The sequence below is a fragment of the Oncorhynchus mykiss genome, chromosome 1 (assembly GCF_013265735.2).
Source record: "Oncorhynchus mykiss isolate Arlee chromosome 1, USDA_OmykA_1.1, whole genome shotgun sequence".
Lineage (NCBI taxonomy): Eukaryota > Metazoa > Chordata > Actinopteri > Salmoniformes > Salmonidae > Oncorhynchus > Oncorhynchus mykiss.
In genome coordinates, this window is record NC_048565.1 from 17,856,075 (window position 1) to 17,882,554 (window position 26,480).

At 39.6% G+C, this 26,480-nt stretch overlaps 2 protein-coding genes across 5 annotated transcripts in view; one reads left to right on the forward strand and one right to left on the reverse strand.

The window, feature by feature from the left end:
• Nucleotides 1-790: 790 nt before the first annotated feature.
• LOC110496754 (N-acetyllactosaminide beta-1,3-N-acetylglucosaminyltransferase 3) lies at nt 791-4,084 on the forward strand. Of its 2 annotated transcripts, none has more exons than XM_021572819.2 (2): nt 791-892; nt 2,610-4,084. In XM_021572819.2, exon 2 carries the CDS (start codon nt 2,620-2,622, stop codon nt 3,778-3,780), a length of 1,161 nt encoding a protein of 386 aa, XP_021428494.2. In that variant the 5' UTR covers nt 791-892; nt 2,610-2,619; the 3' UTR covers nt 3,781-4,084. The 2 variants fall into 2 exon arrangements, with proteins under 2 accessions (XP_021428494.2, XP_036814371.1); XM_036958476.1 differs by lacking the exon at nt 791-892 and adding an exon at nt 2,392-2,422.
• A 12,437-nt stretch (nt 4,085-16,521) lies between these two features.
• The window catches only part of jak3 (Janus kinase 3 (a protein tyrosine kinase, leukocyte)), a 38,932-nt gene continuing 28,973 nt past the window's right edge, over nt 16,522-26,480 (reverse strand). For all 3 annotated transcript variants that reach the window (XM_021572956.2, XM_021572903.2, XM_036958485.1), the window contains exons 10-24: nt 25,654-25,834; nt 25,306-25,430; nt 24,979-25,110; nt 23,917-24,004; nt 23,377-23,501; nt 22,962-23,100; nt 22,624-22,775; nt 22,124-22,274; nt 20,167-20,291; nt 19,280-19,469; nt 18,597-18,721; nt 18,318-18,490; nt 17,844-17,961; nt 17,490-17,603; nt 16,522-17,068 (exon numbers count right to left, since the gene is read on the reverse strand). In XM_021572956.2, coding sequence (XP_021428631.1) covers nt 16,949-17,068; nt 17,490-17,603; nt 17,844-17,961; nt 18,318-18,490; nt 18,597-18,721; nt 19,280-19,469; nt 20,167-20,291; nt 22,124-22,274; nt 22,624-22,775; nt 22,962-23,100; nt 23,377-23,501; nt 23,917-24,004; nt 24,979-25,110; nt 25,306-25,430; nt 25,654-25,834 — 2,058 coding nt within the window. In that variant the 3' untranslated portion in view covers nt 16,522-16,948. The remainder of the gene's footprint in view (nt 17,069-17,489; nt 17,604-17,843; nt 17,962-18,317; nt 18,491-18,596; nt 18,722-19,279; nt 19,470-20,166; nt 20,292-22,123; nt 22,275-22,623; nt 22,776-22,961; nt 23,101-23,376; nt 23,502-23,916; nt 24,005-24,978; nt 25,111-25,305; nt 25,431-25,653; nt 25,835-26,480) is intronic.

The following is a 26,480-nucleotide window of genomic DNA, read 5'->3' on the forward strand; positions in this document are numbered from 1 at the left end:
AGGAAAGAAAAAGGACATTACCTGGGTTAGTTATTAGGACACATCTTCTGGGCAGAATAATCCCCTGGATTTGTGCTGGGCTCTGAAAAGTCTGCTTCAACCCAGTAGTTGAAATGTTTTTCAGAATGCATTGTTCAGATATTGCATTAGTAGTTACCTAACATATTTACCTTGTTCTCTGGGAGTTAAACACTATGGGGGAGGAGTGTAGTATCTGGGATCTACATCGGTTTATATTAGTTACTGTGCAGTTACTAAGCAGTAATGCATTACGGCAGTGTTACGTTACGGGGTTTTGACTAAACGGTAAACTAACTGTACTCCCGTCTCCTGCCTAGTCATTTCTCCACAACACAAATATTACACCTATAGTACTGCATTTTATTATTTTGTACAAAGTGTGCAAAACAAGACATTCCCCACCCGACCAGACGGGGCTCTTTGCCTGCTTAAATTATGCAGAAACGGGCAGCGTTTAGGTCATGTAATTGATTCTGATGGAAAGGGGAGAAATTGTCCTTTACAATGGTATTGACATTACAGTTGATCTGGAAGTATTACGTTTTTGTGGCGCTAAAATAAGGGCAATTGTACGGACCAAGGTTACACAGTATATCATTAATTGATGTATATCATTATTCAGTTTATCACAAATTGATGTATCACCTTTAATTAATACACAACATTTCTCACAGTCTAAGGTTGGGACTTTGGTTGACGAAGGCGCTCAAAGCAGCAACATAAAATCTAACTGGCAGATAGAGGCCAATGCTCAGGAGCAAGTGCACTTATAACACCTAGCGCTCACGAGCATGTGTATTTTCAAAATGATTTCCTGAGCAAAGGCAACACATGTTCCAGCCGTTCTGACAATAGGACGCAGGCAGAAAAGGTAATGGACAACGACTTTAATGTGCACTGGAAATATGGAGATATGCTTTTCTATGACTATGAATGGGTTTTATACTGTACATTTATCATACTAGAAATACAGATTCCATATTTGTTCGTTTGTAGGCATATTTTATATTAATCTAATAGCCTAATAATCTCGAAAAAGTCATTATTTGTGCCAGTTCAAAATTATACATGCGAACAAACAAATAAACTGCTTTTGGACGGTCCAATACAATTATAATAAAGTCATGCAGATCCTTAGGCTACCCAGAGAAAACTTGATGAATTAACAGCGCAATAGCTACTCGTGTATGAGACGTTTGTTTTATTACTGTGGCAAAGGCAAATGTGGTTATTATAAGAAAGTGTTAACCTATAAATTCACTGTTTGCTAAAATGTATTATAACAGCGAATTACCACAGTCTCTGGTGGTCTTAAAACGGGCGTATTTTCAGATTGTGCATGATCTACTGGGACACTCTTATCCTGTTATTGTCAATGAAGGAAAAACCTTCACCAACACAGGAACTCTGACTCACTCAAATTGGTCAGTAGCTTATTATGTATTTGTAATAATTGTAGTTCTACAAGTACTTGAACAGTGGGTGTGTAGACCTATTTTGTCTGTCAACATCTAGTCTTGTAAATCCCAGACCTATTTCAACAGCACTAAGTATGCATGTATGCAGCACTTTGTATGTCGAAACATTACCATTAAGCGAAATGACTTTTATACGTATTTTCCGGACGTTGACATCAAGTGTGTCTCAGGTGCTGAATGAAAGGTTAGAAGACATATTTTCTGGAAGTCGTAAATATGTCTTATATGGACATACAAAATGAACTATTTTCTATACATTGAAAATATTTATTTTCCGGATATTGAAAATACGTATTTTTCAGCCATTGATTGTATGGCCAAATTTCAACTTCTATACATTCTCAATGAAGTAAGCATTATATCACAAGCATACTTTTTCACGCCTCTTAATAGGAAAGAATAGCCTGAAGATTATAATAATAACTGAAGATTGCAACAAAATATTTGTTATTTCTCCTATTACATGCACTTATGCTAGATTTTTGAATTGCTTTGAAACTAGCAGCAATGATGTTCAAAATACTTTTAACGTACAGAATAAACCGGCAGACCACTTCAACTACAATAACTGTCACAGATAATATTTTTTGTATTGCTATAACTGCGATATGTTGTGGTTTATCTACCTAAGTTGAATGCATTGACTTTAAGTCACTCTGGATAAAAGTGTCTGCTGATGTAAATGTAAAAACAAACACTTGCATACAACATACAACGATGTGTACTACTCCCTTCACAGAACAGCGCAAACGGTCTCTAACCAGAATAGAAAGAAGAGTGGGAGGCCCCAGTGCATAATTGAGCAAGAGGACAACTACATTATAGTGTCTAGTTTGAGAAACAAGACACCTCACAAGTCCTCAACTGGCAGCTTCATTAAATAGTACCTTCAAAACACCAGTCTCAACATCAACAGTGAAGAGGTGACTACAGGATGCTAGCATGTTGTTAAACAAGTTTTCTGCCCGTCTGCAATTTAACCTCATAGTCAGAGTGCTGGAGTACTGAGCCGAAACAACAACAAAATGTGTCACTGTTCCAGTAATTACAGAGGGCACTTAATCTCTGGCCCATTTTGTACCTTTAATGCCTTGTTTTTTCTCATTACAGAGCAACAAAAATGAGAAGGTCGTCTCGTTTGCTTGAGTCAACAGCTTTACTTGTGATCAGCATTCTGTGCTTGGTCATAATTTTTATTAAAGAGGACATTCGTCCTAAAAAACCCTCAAACCATTTCCAGATAAACAGGAGGGAATCAACCTATCAAAACAGACCTCAGAAACCAACCAGTGAGAGCGCAGGTGTTTCTACCTGGGGCCATTGTGAACGGAATGAGTCTGCGGCCAATGTGTCAGGGTTTTCCTCTCTGCCAGTTCACATCCAAGACTTCCTTTTCTATCGTCACTGCCGCCATTTCCCAATGCTGCTGGATGTACCTGATAAATGTGGAGGCCCTCACAAGTCTGCTGACGTCTTTCTTCTGCTGGTCATAAAAAGCTCACCTGCGAATTACGACCGCCATGAGGTACTACGGAAAACCTGGGCCAAGGAGAGACTGCAGAATGGAGTCTGGATTCACAGGATTTTTCTCTCGGGAACAACAGGCACAGGCTTTGAGAAGCGCAAGCTAAATAAGCTTCTACGACTGGAGAACCGTGAGCATAATGACATCTTGCAGTGGGACTTCAACGACTCCTTCTTCAACCTCACCCTGAAGCAGATTTTGTTCTTAGAATGGATGGACAAGAACTGCCGCCAGGCCCGATTTCTCCTCAACGGTGACGATGATATCTTCGCCAACACAGATAACATGGTGGACTACCTTCAGAGTCTAAAAGACAATAATGGTGACAAGCACCTTTTTGCAGGTCATCTAATCCGCTATGTAGGACCCATTAGAGAGTCAGGGAGCAAATACTATGTCCCAGTCCAGGTTCAAGAGTCAGACTCATATCCCCCTTACTGTGGGGGAGGGGGCTTCCTGCTCTCTGGAAACACAGCTATGGTCATTTACAAAATGACCCATACCATTCCCATTTTGCCAATTGATGATGTCTACATGGGAATGTGTCTGGAAAAGGCTGGTCTTGGGCCAGAGTCCCATTTCGGAGTCAGGACTGCTGGACTTCATGTCCCCTCCCAAAACGTGGACACTTACGATCCTTGTTATTACAGGGAAATAATTTTAGTACACAGATTTCTGCCTCATCAGATATATATTATGTGGCACGGAATACATGAACCTAACTTGAGATGTAGTAATTCGCAAGGTTCTCTTTAGCCATCTGTCCTGTTGAAATCAGTTGCCTGCTGAGGTTTGCTTTTCCAGTCTTTTTTTCAAACAGGTGTGATGTCTGAAAGTTGTTTTTGTTGTTGTAAATACAGACTAATTTTAAGATGTAAATTATGGGATTGATTGCTTCTTCTGTGTATGTACATAGAAATGATCAAAGTTTATATGATGTATTGCTTTAAGTCAGTATCACTTCTTTCTATTTAATAAATGAAAACATGCATATTAAAAAATATATATGATATTGATTCTATATCAAACGCGAATAAAATAAAATGCATCTTTGATTTTTGCATGTGTATGGATTTAGCTCATTCTGGCGATTGTTGTTAAGTAATTGAGGTAAATATTATTGAGTATATGTATATGTTTATAAAGTATATGTAGATTATTGTTCATAAACCCACCGGACCACAAATAAGCCATATTTCACAATAATTTCCACTGCAGATCACCATAAACAATGGATTTCATGAATTCATATTTTATTTAACCAGGCAAGAAAGTTCTTATTTACAATGACAGCCTACCCCAGCCAAACCCAGATGACGCTGGGCAAATTATGCGCTGCCCTATAGGACTTCCAATCAAGGCTGGATGTGATACCGCTGCACCACTCGGGTGCCAACTCAGAATCTGTCATTCTTTTCTCTTCAGTACTTCAGCTGTAGCCACACATTTTAACATTTATAGTATGAAAGTAATACTATTATTACATAAACCAAGTAGAGACATGGGATGGCAGGTAACCTAGTGGTTAGAGCATTGGGCCAGTAAACGAAAGGTTGCTGGATTGAATCCCCGAGCTGACGAGGTAAGAATCTGTTGTTCTGCCCCTGAACAAGGCAGTTAACCCACTGTTCCCCGGTAGGCCGACATTGTAAATAAGAATCTGTTCTTAACGGACTTGCCTAGTTAAATAAAACAACTTTTGGAAGCATACAAACAACATTCTGTTATTACAAGTGCCTGATACTGTATTGGCAAAGGGGGATACTTAGTCATTTGTTCAACTGAAATGTGTCTTCCACATTTACCCCAACCCCTCTGAATCAGAGAGGGGCCTTAATCGACAGTGCCCGGGGAAGTGGGTTAACTGTCATTCTGCTCAGGGGTAGAACGACAGATTTCTGTCAGCACAGGGATTTGATTCAGCAACATATTGGTTACTGGCCCAACGCTCTAACCACTAGGCTACATACAGTGGGGCAAAAAAAGTATTTAGTTAGCCACCAATTGTGCAAGTTCTCCCACTTAAAAAGATGAGAGAGGCCTGTAATTTTCATCATTGGTACACTTCAACTATGACAGACAAAATGAGAAAAAAAATCCAGAAAATCACATTGTAGGATTTTTAGTGAATTTATTTGCAAATTATGGTGGAAAATAAGTATCTGGTCAATAACAAAAGTTTATCTCAATACGGGGACACGTCTGGCACTGCAGGATTTGAGTCCCCAGCGCCGTAGTGTGTTACTGATGGTAGGCTTTGTTACTTTGGTCCCAGCTCTCTGCAGGTCATTCACTAGGCCCCCCCATGTGGTTCTGGGATTTTTGCTCACCGTGATCATTTTGACCCCACAGGATGAGATCTTGCGTGAAGCCCCAGATCGAGGGAGATTATCAGTGGTCTTTTATGTCTTCCATTTCCTAATACTTGCTCCCACAGTTGATTTCTTCAAACCAAGCTGCTTACCTATTGCACATTCAGTCTTCCCAGCCTGGTGCAGGTCTACAATTTTGTTTCTGGTGTCCTTTGACAGCTCTTTGGTCTTGTCCATAGTGGAGTTTGGAGTGTGACTGTTTGAGGTTGTGGACTGGTGCCTTTTATACTGATAACAACTTCAAACAGGTGCCATAAATACAGGTAACGAGTGGAGGACAGAGGAGCCTCTTAAAGAAGAAGTTACAAGTCTGTGAGAGCCAGAAATCTTGCTTGTTTGTAGGTGACCAAATACTAATTTTCCACCATAATTTGCAAATAAATTCATAAAAAATCCTACAATGTGATTTTCTGGATTTTTTTTCTAATTTTGTCTGTCATAGTTGAAGTGTACCTATGATGAAAATTACAGGCATCTCTCATCTTTTTAAGTGGGAGAACTTGCACAATTGTGGCTGACTAAATACTTTTTTGCCCCACTGTACCTCCCCATATTGAGAATAGAATAAGTGTAGTATAAGTGTAGAAAGGGAACTGACGTACAGTAGGCGGTATCTTTTCAACGGACACAAGTTTTGTATTTCTGTGGATGATTGGACAATGATGGATCTATCTATATTTGACAGCTGGCATTATTATTAAAGTAAACGATTCACAACACGTTATTGATTAATCATTTTCTTAAAATTGTTCACTTGTGTAACTACAATGCCTCAGGAATCCCACACCACCCGCTAAGCTCAGAACAATCCTGCCCAACTTGCACAGTGGATGATTACATGGGCTGCTTTATATAATTAACATTTCATTATTTATTTTCCATATTTTCTCATTGTTTCTGTGATCAAAAAATACAATTAACATTTAAATGTCCTGTGTAGTATTTTAATATTTTGATACTTTGTGCAAGGAAATTGATAAGCATTAAAAACTTTGTGGATGGAGCCTCTTGAGTGGCGGAGCGGTCTAAGACACTGCATCACAGATGCTGGTTCGAGACCCGTGCCGGTCGTGACCGGGAGATCCATGAGACGACGAAAAACTGGCCCGGCGTCGTCCGAGTTAGGGGAGGGTTTGGCCAGCCGGGATGTCCTTGTCCCATCAAGTGTATGGTGTTTCCTTTGACATAAAATGTTTTTTTTGTGGATCGGTATAATATATATGTATAAAATGTATAGTAGTAATATTTATAATTACTAAATCGTGTAATTTTGAATACATTTATTTAACTTTGCATCGGGCCGCTTCTGGTGGGATTCTGGTAAGATGCCGGCAAAATCAGCTGAATTCCAGTAAACGGAAACGTCCCGATGTACTTGGGCCAATTCTGGGCAATCATTCATTTTAATTCCCGGACGAGTCCAACACCCGATTCTGAGCCGATTCAATCAGTTCCGGCTGCTTCTGGGACGCTTTCTCATTGCTAGCTGTGTGACGATTGGGAAGGAAATGTTTGTGGTCGACTTCAAAATAAAAACGTTAGACAAGAAATGATTTGTCAAATCAAATCAATCAAATCAAACTTTATTTGTCACATGCGCCGAATACAAGTATAGACCTTACTGTGAAATGCATACTTACGAGCCCTTAACCAACAATGCAGTTCAAGAAGAGTTAAGAAAAATACTTAACAAATAAACTATAGTAAAAAATAATACAAAGTAACACAATAACATAACAATAACGAGGCTATATACAGGGGGTACCGAGTCAGTGTGTGGGGGTACAGGTTAGAGGTAATTTGTACATGTAGGTAAGGGTGAAGTCACAATGCATAGATAATAAACAGCGAGTAGCAGCTATCTGCAAAACAAATGGGGGGGGGGGGGGGGGGGGGTCAATGGCCATTTGATTAATTGTTCAGCAGTCTTATGGCTTGGGGGAAGAAGCTGTTGCCTTTTGGTCCTAGACTTGGTGCTCTGGTACGTTTTCCTCTGACACTGCCTATTATATAGGTCCTGGATGGAAGGAAGCTTGGCCCCAGTGATGTACTGGGCCGTATGCATTACCCTCTGTAGCGCCTTACTGTCAGATGCCGAGCAGTTGCCATACCAGGCGGTGATGCAACTGGCAGGATGCTCTTGATGGTGCAGCTGTAGAACCTTTTGAGGATCTGGGGACCCATGCCAAATCTTTTCAGTCTCCTGAGGGGGAAAAGGTTTTGTCGTGCCCTCTTCACGACTGTCTTGGTGTGTTTGGACCATGATAGATCGTAGGTGATGTGGACACCAAGGAACTTGAAGCTCTCGACCTGCTTCACTACAGCCACGTCAATGTGCTCGGCCCTACTTTTCACGTAGGCCAGGATTAGCTCCTGTGTAACAATGTTTTTGTTGCAAATTGCGTTGGTGGTATTGATTTATTTTTAATAATTTTTGTAAAAAATGTATTTATTCCTGTTTCCTTACTAATCATTGTTCCTGTTCTGTTATTGATGTCCTAGTACAAAGCACTCTCACACTGATATGGAGCAATTTATCAGATACAGTGTTCTATGTAATGGCCTAATTCACTTATTGATAGAGGTCATAGATCATTAGGATATTAAACGAAGCACAACTTGGACAGTCAACAGCATACGCAAGATGTGAAAACCAAAACAAATAAGCCTTTTACAAAGGACTTCCCTTCAGCGGTGTAAAGTGTAAAATATTTTTTACTTAAGTACTTTACACCACTGCTTAAGTAGTACTTTAAAGTATTTCTACTTAAGTAAAAATATTTTGAAGTACTAAAGTAGTTTTTGGGGGTTTCTGTACGATTTCTATTTTTGACAAATTTTACTTTTACTTCATTCCTAAAGAAACTAATTACATTTTTACTACATTTTCCCTGACATCCAAAAGTTACGTTTTGAATGCTTAGCAGGACAGAAAATGGTCCAATTCACACACTTATCAACTGAACCTGCATGGTCATTCTTACTGCCTCTGATCTGGTGCACTCACTAAACACAAATTCATTGTTTGTAAATAATGTCTGACTGTTGGAGCATGCCCCTTGCTATCCGGAAATAAAAAAAAAACAAGAAAATTGTACCGTCTGGTTTGCTTATTAATACAATGAATTTTTAATTATTCATACTTTTACTCTTGATACTTAGGTATATTTAAAACCAAATGCTTTTAGACTTTTACTCAAGTAGTCATTTCCTGGGTGACTCACTTTTACTTGAATCATTTTCTAATAAGGTATCTTTACTTTTACTCAAGTATGACAGTTGGGTACTTTTTCCACCACTGTACTTATGTAGTTTTTGGGGGTATCTGTACTTTACGTGACTATTTATATTTTTGCCAACTATTACTTCACTACATTCCTGAAGAAAATAATGTACTTATTGTGAGCGGACCAAGTAATTTGGTGTTACTCTAAAGGGGAAAGGTGGAATAAATGAGTCAGGAGTAGGTTCTCTATTGAGAGATTTCTTTCAACTCAAACACTCCAACACAATCAATGATGATCTCCCACGGAAAACATAAATCTTCTTCTTTACACGAAAAAGGTTTATGACAGTCATAAATACCTCTTCCCCCTTTTTCCTCTCTCTACCCTACTGAGGTTACATGTGCAACACCCTTGGTTAACATAGAGAACACTGAGGTGGGGGGAAATTAACTATATTCTGGTAATCCGAACAATTGAACATATGCGGTGGTACTTAATGAATATGATATCAGTTCGGTTGTCATCTGAGACATTCTCATCAATGATAAGATGACATAAACTCTACAGTGGAAAGTCTACACATCAGAGTTATCGGATTCACATGGAATTGTTGTTCAATTTAAATGTTTGAATATGAAATTATTTGTGATGGGATGAAATGTGATTTTAGCTTCTAAAATGAGAGATTTGGATTTTCACAAGACAGGGCTGCTCAATCAGTGGCCCGCCCTGTGAAGGGACATGAGCTATAAAACTTTTCAAACACGCCCTCCTCTCCCTTCCTATATAAGCCCTTGATGACAATAGAACTTCCTGTTCCGAGGATGTGAGGACGACGGTCTGATGTCAGAATGGTTCAGATAATAACTACAGAACGTAGCCAACATCAGCGTGAGCTTTGGTTGCAAATGGTATGAACTTTGAACTCTTATTCACTACAGAAGTGATAGCTCCTAGCCGTTGAGTTAGCAAACTATCAAAATAGGTGGTCACCACTCCTCCGCTAATTAGTGAACCTCCACCCATAAAAGGATTGATCTCTGACCTCAGCAGCGATACCAACCCTAATTATACCATCAGCGAAAAAACAGCCGAAATTGCGAACGCTCTCCAAAATCAACCATCAAACACAGGCTTTGTGACGGTTCTCCCCACTTTTGCACCGATGTATCGCCATAAAAATGTGGCATCGGTCCAATACCACAGTGCACAGCTGAAGCACGTGCCAGACATGGCTAACATGAGGGGACAGGTGGAGAGAACTGAGCAACTACTGACAAAAGCTGGAAATTAAAACATTCTGCTAGTCGAGGAACTGCGTTTGAAATCTGAACAATTAAAAGTAATTGCAAATACTTATGACGATGAACGAGCACAAACTCTTCAACAAAATCGTTGTCTCCAGGAACAACTCGATTTAGCCAAAACTAAATACGATGTTGTCCACTCCAAACTAGATAAATCTGTTGAGTTATCTACAAACAGGAGCGCACAATTTGATAACATGCAGGCAGTTTTGTTGAACGTTACTCAGAGTAGCACGGTTCTACTCAAAATTCTGCAGACCAAAGAAAATCAATTGATGAACACAATGACTAAGCAAATCAGCAGAACTCATTGAAGTCGCTGACCAAAGTAAGGATGAGAGAACTCAGGTGATGAAGATGGAAATCTTGATTTCTAAGCAAGAGGAAGAAATCTCATCACTGAATCTCTCGCTCCTGTGACGACCCTCCCACTCTGTCTGCCGTATTCTCTCTTTGTTCTTGTTTCCTTATTAGGATGCCGGTGGGCGGAGTTGGGAGGGTTGTCAGCTACATAGGAAACACCTGGGCCCGGTGTGTCCCAGGATAAATACACCACTTGCCCATTCATGGAAGAGACTCTCTCCATGCAGACACCTTTACAGATTTTGTTGTGTATCTTGGTGGTTTTTGGTTGTCTGCTTTGGCACCATTCAACACCCTGCATTATCACATTCATGCATGCAAAACACTCACTTACACTACTGATTACACACACCATTGTATATTGCACTTAGTTTACTTTATTTAATAAATATATGTTTTGTTACTCCTTATCTCCACGTTGTCTCCCTTTTGTTACGGGCTTTGAGCCGGTTCGTGACACTCCGTACTCAAGACCTCTATCTGTAAACCATGACATAAGTTTGAGACCGAAAGGAGCAAGTGCGACAGGTGTCCAAAATCATTACTCTAAGTGCTCAAGTGGACTCTGCAATGCAGCATAATACCGCCCTTAGGTACCATCTGGAGGAAGTCCAGAATGGTCACGCTGTAGAGCGGAGCCCTGTAGAGTGTTACGGATACAGGTATGTGGGTGTGTGTGTATATATCCTGTGTTCTTTTCTCTCCTTCTCCCCTCACAGGTGAAAATCATCACTCCCCAATTAGTCACCAATCAATCATCAATCAGAAGACACACCTCCTGTTTCCTACCCAATCACAATTCCTTTCCCTTGGTTTAAAAACCCTGTCAGTTGTTTGCTCTAGAGCTTAATCTCTCTGTAAATGCCATATCTCTATAGATCGTTATGGCTCTATCTCTCTTTATGTATTGAGCCATCTTTTGTTTGAGCACCTCCATATCACTTTGTCCCCACCTGTGAGTATTGTTTTTGGTTACGGTGTTTGTTTGCTGGTGGGAAAAGGGGGAACCAAGACAAGGCGCCCATGGGCATACGCTACTCGTAGGTAAACTTAACACTAGTTAGAACTGGGTGGACCACCCACTGTATTTTTGGTTAGTTAGCTGTTGTTGAAATAGGCTAGTCTAGCTTAGGGGTGTTTTGGATGCTTATTGTTTCTTTCCTTGGGTACAGCTCAGCCCCTTTCCTGTCCCCTCTGCGCACCGAACCCGTTAGCGGAATTAAATTTGACAACATACGGTGATCGCTACATAAATAGTCATATTAAACATTCATGAAAATACAAGTGTCTCACATGTTTTGAAAGCCTAGAATCTTGTTAATCCAACTGCGTTGTCAAAAAGGATTTACTGCGAAAGAATACGATGAGACTATCTGAGAACAAAGCCCCATTTAAAAAATAACTATTTCAACTAGCACAGGCGTAACATCACAAATTGCTATAAAATAAATCGTTTACCTTTGACAACCTTCCTCTGTTTGCAATCCCAATGCTCATTGTTACACAATGAATGGTCTTTTGTGTGATTAAAATCCATTTTTATAGCCTAACACGAAACATTTTGTGAACCGCTTGTGTCGTGAATTCTGTCTCATTCCATTTTCGACGACACATTCGATGTAAATACACACACTAAACGTGATTTTTCCAGTCATGTTTCATTGCAGTCAACTGGTTTGTTTGTAACAATCAAACCTGATGGGTCATTTTGTGGGACGTAGTGACTGAAAGAAACCGATTTGAAGACAAGTAATGACATTGTGCACCAATGATATGACCGCTGTTTCGTTGATTTACTATTTTTAACCCAATGACCACTGATCGTCTTGAAATCTAGCTGGGTAGATAGCCAATAAGCTGAGGTAAACAGCAATATGTAATGTTTGTGTTGGAAGACCAACCCATGTAGTAAACTCCGGCGTAAAGAGGGTCATTCGCCATTGAAGTTTCATACCGGAAGGAGCCACGCATGTTACACACAGCATTGTTTTGGTAAAGCGCATCTTCAGCTGTTTATATAACAATCAGTATGGTGACTAAGTCAGGGAAAGCTAAGTCTAGATATACAGATGTGCACACAATTTTAGAAGAAATTGATCGTGAAAGTGAGACAGATTTTTGGAGGACGATTCATTTAGCGATTCCCAAATGGAGGAATATTTTTTTGAACGGAGAGGACATCGTTTTGGACTGGTAAGTTCTTCTCGTGCTAATGCCGTTTGAAATTAATCATATAAAATATTATTTGATTTGTAATTTTTTTTTTGGTTATATAATTGTCATCAGCAACCGCTGAATAGCATAGCGCCACAGTCAAATAATATTACAAAAAATTATTCATATTCATGTAATCACAAGTGCAATATAGGAAAACACAGTTTAGCCTTTTAATCCACCTGTCGTCTCAGATTTTGAAATGATGCTTTACAGCGAAAGCAATCCAAGCGTTTGTGTAAGTTTATCGATAGCATAACATAACATTATGTACACTAAGCATCAAGTAACCAGGTCACGAAAATCAGAAAAGCAATCCAAAAAATAGTTTACCTTTGATGATCTTCAGATGTTTTCACTCATGAGATTCCCATTTACACATCAAATGTTCCTTTTGTTCCATAAAGATTATTTTTATACCCAAAATACCGACGTTTGTTTGTCCACAGGAAAGAGCAGTCACGACAACGCAGACGTATATTCCAAATAATATCTATAATGTCCACAGAAACTGTTTTTTTATAATCAATCATCATGTTGTTTTTTGAAATATATATTCGATAATATATTAACCGAGTGTGTAGGTTTTTCAATAACAGCGGGAGGAACAATGGCGGCTTTACTCAGTTGCGCAAAAACTCACTCTGAGAGCCCCCACCTATCAACTTACGCAATGTGATCCTTCACGCTCATTTTTCAAAATAAAAGCCTGAAACTATGTCTAAAGACTATTGACTCTATAGCTACAGCACTCACCAGTTTTCTCAGAAGTCCATAGGTCATCCCTGTAGACTGCCCAAAACTAGTGCCTCAAAACTAGTGCTACATTTTGCAACAGAAACGGGGATTCTGGACATTCTCGTAAAGCCCAGCGCATTGGCTATCTAGCTAGTCTTGTTTGACCCCAATTGGTGCTTATTAGAGTCGACCAAGTGATGACCGGCCGCGTCATCGGCGTGCCGGGAAGGCATCGCTCTCTGACCAAATTTGGTGTCCTATAGGATACACTACACCCCTAATGATATAGTGAAGTTTGGTTACTTTCTAGGATCTCTGAAGAATATATATACACGTGATTTGACTGGTTGAAACAACGTTTAGGGTTAGATTTTCAGAGTCCTTTTTTTGCGAATTGAAAGAGTGGAAATACAAAAATCGATCGTGCATGCTATGTGGACCTTTTTAGGATATGAAAAAGGATTTTATCGAACAAAACAACACTTCATGTTATCTCTGGGATCCTTTGGATGATAAATCAGAGCAAGATTTCATAATGTAATTACATATTTCACCTTCAGAGGTGAATTTATCAAACCTATCGCGGTGACAAAAGTGTTTTGTTGTTAGGAGCTTTCCTCAAACAATAGCATGGCATTTTTTCGCAGTAATAGCTACTGTGAATTGGACAGTGCAGTTATATTAACAATAATTTAAGCGTTTTATATTTATATATAAAATGTATAAGAAAAAAATGGATGTAGCAGATTGCCCCTTTAAGTCTATCAAAAGTGTACGAGTTTGAGCATGAGCGCATTTAGGGGCAGCTCTCTGTCTCTCCTTCTCACATTTCCGAATCATTATTAAACTTATTGATAAATTATCCAACCCAAAAGTATAATGACAGACCCCACGTGAAGTACTAGGGACTATCACTTCAATTTAAGACCCTCAATTTAGCACACACCGACACTTGCAGAATGTACATTTACATTGACATACAGTATATTCATCTTATATTTCTAGTAATCACATTCCTCCTCACAGCCCCCATTTTTCTACCAGTACACCAGCAGCAAGATAGAAGTTTGGAAGGGATTTCTCTCCATGCTCACTTCACATGGACTCAGGTCGCACTCCTGAGAGAAAAGGCATTTGAGAAAAGGCAGTTGATGGCCTTGATGTATGATCTTAATTTGAGAATGAGAATTTTCCTGCGCCACAGGAAATTCAGATGAGCTTCGTGATTTACATAAATTCACTGAAAAGCTGCACTTACACGTTTATATTAACAGTGTTGCACTTTTCACATAGCCTACTTTTGTCCAGCTAATTTATTTTATTTATCTCACCTTTATTTAACCAGGTAGGCCATAGGCTAACCACCGATCAAGCAACATTATGGACTAAACGTTAAAATCCTGTTGCTGCAGGATTATTTTGCTACAATAATACTGGTCAAATGAATATCCCATATTGGTACCTCTCTTACATCTGATCACATGTTCCATATTTGGATTCTGTGCCCCTCAGACATTGAAGGAATTCCAGGGTGGACTGAAGTTGGAAAATAGGCTACCTATTCTATATTTTCTGTATATTCTGTATTTTATTTATGTATTTTGAATGTAGGGCTTTTGTGTGTGGGGATTTTGTATGCAGGACTCAATGTTGATTCCCTGTTAAAATAATGGCTCAATTAAAAAAGTTTAAAAGTAAACCTGAAGATGACAAGCTCTTATAAGAGTATTGTTTATTTGTGTGCTTAGACACTCTAAAGATTACATCATGATTTATTATCAAAATGTTTCTTTCCAGTCGTTATTAGGTTGTAAACAAACAGAAAAACTCACACGGATGATTAGAAAAAGCTCAAAACATATATATTCAACCCACTGGATGCTTCAGCTGCAAACACAACATACAAGTCACTCAAACATGTGTGTATGCATTCTGACTAGGCCAAGTCACCTCCTTGTATGTCTAAAATAAACAATCTGTCTATGTTGCTAGGCCAGAATTCAGTCTGTTCCTCTTACTGGTATTGTCATGGTCCTGCCAAAGTTCCTTCTCTCTTCAACTGTTAACCGTAACTTGAGTTGAGTTCCACATGCTTTCTAGTACTACTTTTTTGGAAACTGGCCTGCCTTATCAGGAAATGAGACTAAACTGTTGCTCTTTCCTCATTCCGTAGGAACTTAATATTCAGCAATAACATGTTTGCCCATTCTCTCAATCAGTAACTTTCCATGCACAACGTTCCTATTCACCTTTCATTAACTCCTAACATATACAGTTGAAGTCGGAAGTTTACATACACTTAGGTTGGAGTCATTAAAACTCATTTTTCATCCACTCCACAAATGTATTGTTAACAAACTGTAGTTTTGGCAAGTCCAGAAAATGATGTCATGGCTGTAGAAGCTTCTGATAGGCTAATTGACATCATTTGAGTCAATTGGAGGTGTACCTGTAGATGTATTTCAAGGCATACCTTCAAACTCAGTGCCTCTTTACTTGACATCATGGGAAAATCAAAAGAAATCAGCAAAGACCTCAGAAAAACATTTGTAGACCTCCACAAGTCTATTTCATTCTTGGGAGCAATTTCCAAATGCCTGAAGGTACCACGTTCATCTGTATAAACAATAGTATAAGTATAAACACCATGGGACCATGCAGCCGTCATACCGCTCAGGAAGGAGATGCGTTCCGTCTCCTAGAGATGAATGTAATTTGGTGCGAAAAGTGCAAATCAATCCCAGAACAACAGCAAAGGACCGTGTGAAGATGCTGGAGGCAACAAGTACAAAAGTATCTATATCCACAGTAAAATGAGTCCTATATCGACATAACCTGAAAGGCAGCTCACCAAGGAAGAAGCCACTGCTCCAAACCGCCATAAAAAAGCCAGACTACGGTTTGCAACTGCACATGGGGACAAAGATCAGACTTTTTCGAGAAATGTCCTCTGGTCTGATGAAACAAAAATAGAACTGTTTGGTCATAATGACCATTGTTATGTTTGGAGGAAAAAGGGGGAGGCTTGCAAGCCGAACAACACAATCCCAACCGTGAAGCATGGGGGTGGCAGCTTCATGTTGTGGGGGTGCTTTGCTGCAGGAGGGACTGGTGCACTTCAAAAAGTAGATGGCATCATGAGGAAGGACAATTATGTGGATACATTGAAGCAACATCTCAAGACATCAGTCAGGAAGTTAAAGCTTGGTTGCAAATGGGTCTTCCAAATGGACAATGACCCCAAGCATACTTCCAAAGTTGTGGTAAAATGGCTTAAGGACAACAAAGTCAAGGTATTGGAGTGGCCATCACAAGGCCCTGACCTCAATACTATAGAAATTTTGTGGACAGAACTGAAAAAGCGTGTGCGAGCAAGGAGGCCGACAAACCTGACTCAGTAACACCAGCTATCTGAAACGTTTGTCCCAAGTTAAACAATTTAAAGGCAATGCTACCAAATACTATTTGAGTGAGAAAGTGGTGATCCTAACTGACCTAAGACAGGGAATTTTTATTATTAAATGTCAGGAATTGTGAAAAACTGAGTTTAAATGTATTTGGCTAAGGTGTATGTAAACTTCCGACTTCAACTGTACATTTTTTATGCATGTAATGTAATCAATAAGTTCTAATATGGTAACAGGAATATATATATTTCAAGTTAGAATGCAAAATTCTCTAATAGGGTTGGCTTCAGTTATTTTCATCCTTTTGAACCTTCTCTCTCATCTTGGATGCTGGTCTCAATCTGATCTCCCAGGGTGGAGAACGTTGGCCGTTCCTCAGCGCTGTATCCCCAGCACGCCGTCATCATACTATAAATCTGTTAAATAAAACAATGGAAGGTTACAAAAACAGGCAAAATAATAACTTTCATACCTGAGACATCCCTATGTCTAGTGTCTATGCCTGTAAAAACTCAGGATAGGACCAGTATTAATTAATTTATCTTAAAATGTGACTTTGTGCACTCCTCAACACGCATTTAAAATCATTGTGTTGTTGTGAGTATGGACTAGCTAAAGCAGGATTTCCCAAACTTGGTCCTCGGGACCCCAAGGGCTACACATTTTGGTTTTTGGCAAAATAGGGTTAAGTGCCTTGTTCAAGGGCACATTGATGGATTTTTCACCTTGTCGGCGTAGGCATTTGAACCAGTGATCTTTCAGTTACTGGTCCAACAATCTAACCGCTAGGCTACCTGCCACCCTAAGCGTGGCATATGGCTGTGGAAGGTGTCTTACTCTGGGAGGGCAGAGTGGTGGAGCAGGCAACCTCCAGTTGTCCTTCAGGATATCAACCAGATGCATTGAAATGGAGAGACCCTGCATGTCATTGCCAATCTCCTGCATATATAGCTTTAAATGTGCAGTGGATGGGAGAGAAAATGTCAGAATCAAATTAGGCATTTATGGGCAGGTAATGTACAATCATAATAATTTAGTTAAAATCATTGACACAAAAAAATGAAAATATTTTTTTATGAGCTTAAAGTAATGTAATGTCAGGGTTGGTAGATTTGAGATAGCTCAAGCTGAAACACAGATATTTAATGAGACCAGTAGAACAAGGTATTAAGGCTTGGTTAAGCCACTTACCCTCTTTGGGTTGCAGTTGTGCTCACAATAGGAGAAGAGCTCATGAAGGACGACTCCAAAACTCCAGACATCTGACTTGTGGGAGAATTTGGACTCTGTGATGGACTCTGGGGCATACCTGGGTATGAACAGAAGCCTTATTAGAGGACAACTTGCCTTAGAGCTAATTTCCATAGAAAATGAAGATGCTCTCAGCAGCACTTCAAGTCTATTGACCTGGATTCATTGGAGAATCAGGTGCGTTAGTGCATGAACAGAAATGTGCATTAAATGTGCACACTATCGCGCTAACCCTAACAGTACTGTACTTTTACTTTGTTCCAGCAACATTGATGGATGTTCATCCAGCCTAGCACAGGACAGCTCAGTTTGGATCAGTAATGTGAAAAGGTAACAAGTGTCTCCAGGAAGAAGACTGAAGTAGATCATGTCATTTCCACACATGAGTGGAAAGTAAATTCCAAATGCAGTTACCAGAAAATTGGGCTTTCACCAGGATGTGTTACACGGTAGTACTCCTTGTCAAAGGGAATGATCTTTGTCAGGCCAAAATCAGCTATTTTGACCAGTGTGTCACTTGCTACCAGAATGTTCCTAGCAGCCAGGTCCCGGTGCACGTAGCGCATGCTCTGCAAGTACTCCAATCCCTAAGTGTGCAAAACAACACAATTAAGGTTTTCCCCTTTACAATGTAGAGATAAACAGTCTTGTATGGAATAGTCAGGACTTCTGCTATTTGAATTGGACTCATACTTTACAGATTTGAGAGGCAAAAAGCAACATCCTCCTGTTGTTGACGAGCTGCCGGTTCTTCTCCAGGTATCCAATCAGACTGCCATAGGGCAAATATTCCATCACCAAGCTCATGCTGAGTCGACCTACCCAAAATGTGGATAAACATTCAGAGAGTTAACACAAACATTCCTGCCTTGAAACAGCTATTTACATGTAGGCTGAAGGTTCTTACTTCTAATATACTACCTAATCTTTTACATGTTTTTTCAAGAATAGGAAGAGAAAGAAGTTCCCTCTGGGGAAAAACAAATGTTTATATTTTATTCAGTGTCTTGAGTATAAATAACAAAGAGGGCACATTTAAGAAGCTAATAAAGATATGGAGGTTGACAAAACAGTTTTGATGGTCTAAAGTTATCAAGTAATGGCATTTCTGGCATTTCAGCTATGATTATGAAAATCACAAAGATTTCAGCCCATTTTATGTTCCATTGACTGTTGCATGGTCTATTGACATTGACGGAAAGAATACCAAAACCCCCAACAAACTTCAAATATGAGTTTGTCTAGCGACACTTCATAGAACAGGTACATTTCCCATGCTATCAACTGTGGTGCAGCTGCAGATAACCTGGTGGCATTATAGCCTACAAAAAGTGTTATTGGGGTCTTGGTGTATGAATTTATTTGCATGTTCTTACCCATGCTGTAGCAGACACCCCTGTATTTGACAATGTAGTCACAATGCAGGGAGCGAATGGTGTTGATTTCCTTTTGAAAGTCTTCCAGGTTTGACTGCTTGTTGGGCTGTAGCTTCTTCACAGCAATCAGCTCGCCTGTGTTGTCCCCCAGAGGATCATATCGGCACAGCTCAACACTGCCAAAGTTCCCCTAAATACAATGAGGACAGAACGTTTTATATTAAAACATGTACTGTAATATACAGTACAACAGGTTGGGGGTGTTCGTATTTTAACCTAGTCAATTCTAGGATTGAGTTCTGAATTAGATTAAATTGATGTATTGATAACGGTCATAATAGAAAGTAATGTTCACCACTCCAATTCCTGAATTAAAGTTACTGTACTGTATGTTGAAATAGATTTGACCCTTGGTACAGGATGCCTAAAATGTTTTGTTCAGAATAGTGTGGATTGCAGAAGGATAGGAGAACACTGTCCTCTTGTGGTACATGATAAAAAGTGAAGTGACCATTTCTAGGGCTTAGTTTTTTTCTCATTATTTTCTTTTGTTCCCCAAATAACATCGGAAAGCAGAGTCAGTCGACTTGCGTTCAGCCATGCATTTTTTTTAGACATAAAGGCACAATGTGTAATTTCAACTACCTAACCCTGACACTTTGTTTGGTGAGCCAGGGGATAGGGCTGGGGAAATGCAACTACTCTCAATGTCATAGACGGAGCTACTGTATGGATGCAAGGACTGACAGTAGCCTGTAAGAAAATTAATCATCATAGCTTTTTAAAGCTATACAATGTTTGTTTACAAAGACTCAATTAACAACAAAAGGAGATGAGAGGTGGAAGCACAGCATGTGGGAAAGCAACTCATGCAGGTGACAAGTTACCTTCCCCAGAGGGGAGATATAGCGCAGGTGTCTCTCCTCATACACTGATTGGTCCTGCTGGTGGGAGGGGCCTAATGCTCTGTCCCTGTCAGGGAGAGGCTCCGCAGCATGGAGTATCACGTAATCTATGGCACAGGAAGAAAGGCACTCAGAGGCTATGTCACTACTGATGCCTTTCATAAATCACATAGGGACAGATTTAAAAGTGTTTGCCTCAGAGCAAAGATTAAAGGAATAAAGGAATAAAAGGTTATCAATAAGTAGAGGTCAGTTTAAGGTAACTGTCCAGTGTTTCCAGATTTCTATGAAATATGACCTATAATTACTTACAAATGAGTGAAATAGTTTCCCTTCCAAAAAATGCTAAGGAAGTACATTAAAAGCAGGTGTTCTGTGTTGGAATGAGTTCTTCGGGCTATACACATAGGATAGAACCCAAAAGGGTTCTATGTAAAATCCTTTCCACGGAGGGTTCTACATGGAACCCAAAAAGGTTCTACCTGACACCAAAAAGGGTCCTACCTGGTAAGACTGCCCCCGACAAATGTTTTGGGGTCAACCGAGAGTTTTTTTAGAATGTGTATTTTTGCATATATAGACACACCCTATGTTTGAATAAAATCAACTATATGTAGGCTACTGAGCTTGTCTGATGCTTTATGCACTGCGATTAAAAATGAAAACACACAAATTACAAAAGAGGGAGCCAGAGATCAATATAGCTTAACCAGAAGACATAAACCTCTTCCCGACCTTTCTCCCGCTGCTGCTGGCCTTTGCAGATTCTGCCTTTAAGCTCCTGAAGTTGCCGGTAATAGGCTGCACCAGCGATCGGCAACATTTTCCATTTGGAGTGCCAAGTTATCGTACCATTTCTACTGAGTTGTGTGCCAGTTATGATTTCATATGCACATTTTCGGGGAACAGTTTCAATTAATTTATTATAAAGTCTTTATATCTGAAAATCAATGTTGTGGTTAATCAAAATGTAATCTAAATTAAAATGATACTTTTAGATTTGTAACTTCTATTGCCATTGCTACGTTGAGGAACTATTGTTAGTCTCAATGGATGTAAAAACAGACTTCCTTTACTTGCTGTTTGAGGCAAAGAAAAAATTACTTAGATAAGCACCACAGTGATGGTGAGTTAAGACAATCAGAAAAAGTATCAGATTCCCAAATGGGCCATTTATAGGCCTACATTTGCATGCATGCCAGTTAGCCTAGGCCTACTTCTATGAGTAATCAGATGTGTTTCCTTACTCAAGATGGACAAGAGCACTACAAACAAAAGACAATTAATAAATTGACAACTTGTAAATGGAATGAAATAAACCAAAACTTTGTTCTCAAAAGTATAGCCTAGGTTGTGCGCTCTGCAAACAACTTGTCCACTTCTACAATGACAATGATAAGACTGGAGTAATAATAATATATTAAATGCATTAACAGAAATTACCCTAACCAAACAAACATTGCAGATTTGAAATCTTGGGAATTAACGGTAGGCTAAATGTAGCCTACTACCGATGATACTGGTGTGCCATCCCCATGGCCTCAGCAATGGATTAGTCCACTTAGACAGGTGTAAATCAGACAGGTGTCTTTCCTACCATACATTTATTTTTAAATATATCGACTAAAAAAATCTTGGTAGACCAACAGCCTATCGACCAAACAATCAACCAGTCGACTAAATAGGGTCAGCCCTACTACCTGGAACCAAAAAGGGTTCTCTTATGTGAACAGCTGAAGAACCCTTTTGGAACCCTTTTTTCTAAGAGTGTAGAACAAACAGGTCAATAAAAGACAAAGCCCCTAAACTAAAGGCCAGTTTGTGTTTAGCTGTGTTTTATTAAACAAATTCCCACCTGAAAATAGCAGGTAGAAACTATAATTCTGGACCACACCAGGTGTTTTAAGTAACATGGTTTGGATTCATTAGCGAGAAGTACCTGACGTTATCAGACTGTTCAGTTGGCGAATGATGCTTCGACAGGAGGGCCTGAATGCAGGCTGGTAGTTCATACACTGACTGATAAGATCCGCCAGCTCTGTCCACTCTGAGGAGGGTAACTGCTTGTAGGTCTCGTAAAACTGCAGCTTCTGCTTGAAAGAAGCAGAGGTTAATTCAACATACTGGGTTTCTACAAAAACGCTGTGGTGAATTTGTGTGGAATTTGACCACATATTTTCTGAAAACCGCTTAAAAAGTAATCAACATTGGATTAATGTAAGTGTAATACTCAGGATGTAGACAAGGACTAATCCAAGGAGAATTAACAGTTGGTAATTTCATGTGGGTTATACAGAGAAAATAAACTGCACTTGATTTTCCTGAAACTATAATTGTATATGTTTCATGAATATATAACTTTGGCCCTTATCCACAGGGTAAGTCAATATCAGATACTGTACATTATTGTGTTAGTGGTAGTAAAAGGTGGGAGTTTACCCTCTCGAGGTCCAGGCCCTGTAGTGGTGCCTGTCCTCCATTGAATAGCTCCCACAGCGTGGCACCGAAGCTCCACTTATCACACTCCAGCTCTAGCCTCTCTGGAGCCTCCAGCACCTCCGGAGCTACCCATGGAATCCTGTCAAGCAACACTGTACACACACACACAGACACACACACACACACACACACACAGACAGACACACACACACAGCCCATACAGTATATACAGAACACAAACAGTTAAAAGCATGAGGTTCTTAAATAAAACATCACTTTTCGAAGCCATTCCCAGTGTGCATGTATACTCTCTGCATGACATTATGATAACTGTTTACCATCTCTGCCCAACATTGCCAAGTTGATGCCCGGGTCACTCAGCTTAATGAATGGAGAACTTCCTTGGGATGCGTCCCCCTCTCTGGCCAAGAGCAGATTTTTGGCACAAATATTCCCATGAGTAATGTTTTTCTCTTCCTATTTGATGAAGGAAGAGACAGAATGTAACAGTTTATTTGAATAGTTCTTAACGAAAGTGTATGCTCAAACAATGAGCAAGTAGTAGCAGTTTAACTAGTGTATACACTAGTATTGACAATGAAGGAATGTCTAAGGATAGTTAATCAAACATCTAATGATAATCTATTTGAACAAAGGTGCTTCCACCGAAAACATACAAAATACTTCCACAGAAGTTATGTATTATCAACTGAAGAGAAAGAGAAATCAGGCCAAAGATCAGGTTCATCTCACCAGGAAATTGAGCGCACTAGCCAGCTGTTTGGCTACGTCAAGTTTCCAGCTGACCGACACTGACCCTTCCCTCTTCAGGAACAGGTCAAGGGCCCCACACTTGATAAACTCCTGCACCATGACGTCTGCAAGGTTAAGAGATGACCAGCGTAGCATGATTAGATGTGTTACAATAGCAGCAGCTCCTTGAGAGAGAGTTGAGTCAGAACTGCTCAAAGCCCCCACAGAAAATGAAGTGGAACTGCGTTAGCAGACTCTGTAGCACTTTAGATTACAGTGCCCTTAATACCGTGTCACTACTCATATAATTACAATGTAACAAGTATTGTAATTACTCATTGTTACAATGAGTTACAGTGAATTTACGGCAGTAACCTTAACTCTAACCATAGCCTTAACACTGACCTCAGCCCTAACACTATAACCTGTAGTTAATTTAAATTGTGCCTGGATTTTTAAAATATTTTTTTAAAGGTTTGGTGATTTTGTAGAAATCTGTGAGAAATGGGATGTTAAGTTGAGAGGTTGATGCTTACTCACTCTTGGATCTGTGAACACTTATCCCATAGACAAGGAGAAGGTGCTTGTGGGAAATCTGGCTCATCAAGCTGGCAGCTTCAAAGAATGACTAGAAATGACAAGCAAACAAATACTTAGAATGTGTGACCACTGTAGCTACTCTCCTTCTATTTGTACAGTATTTTCTTCAGTAAGGTGTAACAAGGGGTTGATACAGGCTTTGGTATCCTATCTTAGCTACTGTTTCATGTGGCAAAAAGCTACAGCCACCTGCTCTAAAACATCCCGTAGGATTCAAGAGACAATGAAACACATCCGATAATATGTTTTTAGAATATTCCAAAAAGAGCTGATATAACATGACACAAGTTAACAAAACCCCTCCAAAAAGTTTTCTAATAGGGTCTATGTCTTTAGATGCTTAGTTTGTTATACCATAGACCACCCCTTCCCAAATGGAAAAACCCTCCAACTGAAACTGGCTACTTGATTAATAATAATATTTTATATATATATATATATATATATATATATATATTACCTTTATTTAACTAGGCAAGTCAGTTAAGAACAAATTCTTATTTACAATGATGGCCTACACCAGCCAATCCCGGAGGACGCTGGGCAAATTGTACGCCGCCCTATGGGACTCCCAATTCCCACAGGTTGTGATACAGCCTGGAATCGAACCAGGGTGTCTGTAGTGACACCTCGAGCACTGAGATACAGTGCCATAGACTACTGCACCACTAAATCATTTTTTCTTTGACGTTGTGATTGTTGTTAAAGAGTAATTATATTGTGCTGAGCGTATTGCTCTTACAGTTGATCGGATCATTTGACTCAATACATGTCAATTAAAGTAAAGTAGGATATTAAAATGGTCCTCTTATTATTGATTAAAACTAAAAGGACTCATAACATTCAGAAAAAAACTCAGCACCTGGGTTTAAACAAGAACACCTTCTGGTAGATATGGACTAATGCCATGAATGGGGAAATTACAGTTCTGATCCATTCTGATGCAGCCACAGTATCACATTCTATTTGACTTCTGAAATGCACATGATCTGTTTTGCGTACCTCCCAGCAGTTTTTGTGGTTTGCATCCAGCTCCTTAAGCAGAACATCTGTCACATGTCTCTCCCCATCACGGATGTCTATCTTGCTGCCTTTGAAGATTCGCGTGAAGGATCCCTGTCCCAAGCTTTCAGACTGACAGAAATTATACATACAGTAAAGTGAGTAAACCATTAATTCACTCAAACTGTCATTCATGGCCTTGCCCATCTTCCCTTATACAGGATTTGTCATAAGACAGAATTAATTTAAACTTGAATGGTATTAAACCCACATAACAGAGAACTGATAGGATGTTTGAGTAAAGCTCCAGGCTTCCACTGAACTCACCCATCGCAGATCCTCGTACTTGATCATGTGGAACTGGATGTGACTGGGTTTGGTCCTTTGCAGCATCGGAGACCCCTGTGTCTCTACTGAGCTGCTACCGCGGATGATGACCATGTTTGAGAGTTCTACAGCAAGTAAGGTGTAGTTTTTGTGATGAATGATGTAGCATTATGCAGATGTATCATTGCTAATTGTTATGATTGAGATATGTATAATCAAATAAATATTATGTCTTCTGATTTCAATATGAAATATATTTTAGTCTCATTTGATTGTGAAGTAACCAATGGTCAATGATCAGAATCCTATGATTTAGCTTTAAGTTTCAACTGGCTTGTTGTCCTGTACCTTTCGGTCGAGGTGGACAACATCTTTCCAGCTTGACAGGAACCTCAGCCAGGAGCAGCTTGCTTTGTTGGAAGAAGTCAGTGAGTTCCCTCAAGCTGAGGAAGGACTTGTGGACCCCCGAAAGACTGAATTGTTCATTCTTCATAATTAGACAGTCTTTGTAATCCAGCCCAAGAGGAGTCTAAGAGAATATTGAAAAGTACACCCCGTAACACATTATTTGGGGCGGCAGGTAGCCTAGTGGTTAGAGTGTTGGACTAGTAACCGAAAGGTTGCAAGATCGAATCCCCGAGCTGACGTTCTGCCCCTGAACAAGGCAGTTAACCCACTGTTCCTAGGCCGTCATTGAAAATAAGAATTTGTTCATAACTGACTTGCTTAGTTAAATAGAGGTAAAATATTCAGAAAATGCTGCTGTTGTCAATCTGCTGCCATAGGCAGCCTCCTAATCCTGCCTAATGAGCGGGCCTGCTAGCTAGCTACTTGTGTCAACACTATTATGGATAACAGAACAACTAGCTAGGTAGCTAGCAAAGACTATATGCCTAAACTACAGAAATCATGATGACGATAACTAGGCCAAATTGTCATACATTCTTCTTCGCTACCACAGATTCTCACAAGGTCAGACGCTTACAAGAAAGAAGTCAGAGTTGTCGATTTCCATTGTTACTTGTAATGTTAAAAAGGAAAGAAAAAGACAATCCCATTTTTCTAAATTAGATTGCTATCTAGGCTACTCACTAGCCTACAGATCTGAATCATCACTAGAATAGTTATTTATATGTTATTGAGTAGGCCTGTATCTTTGTTTAATCTAATGAATC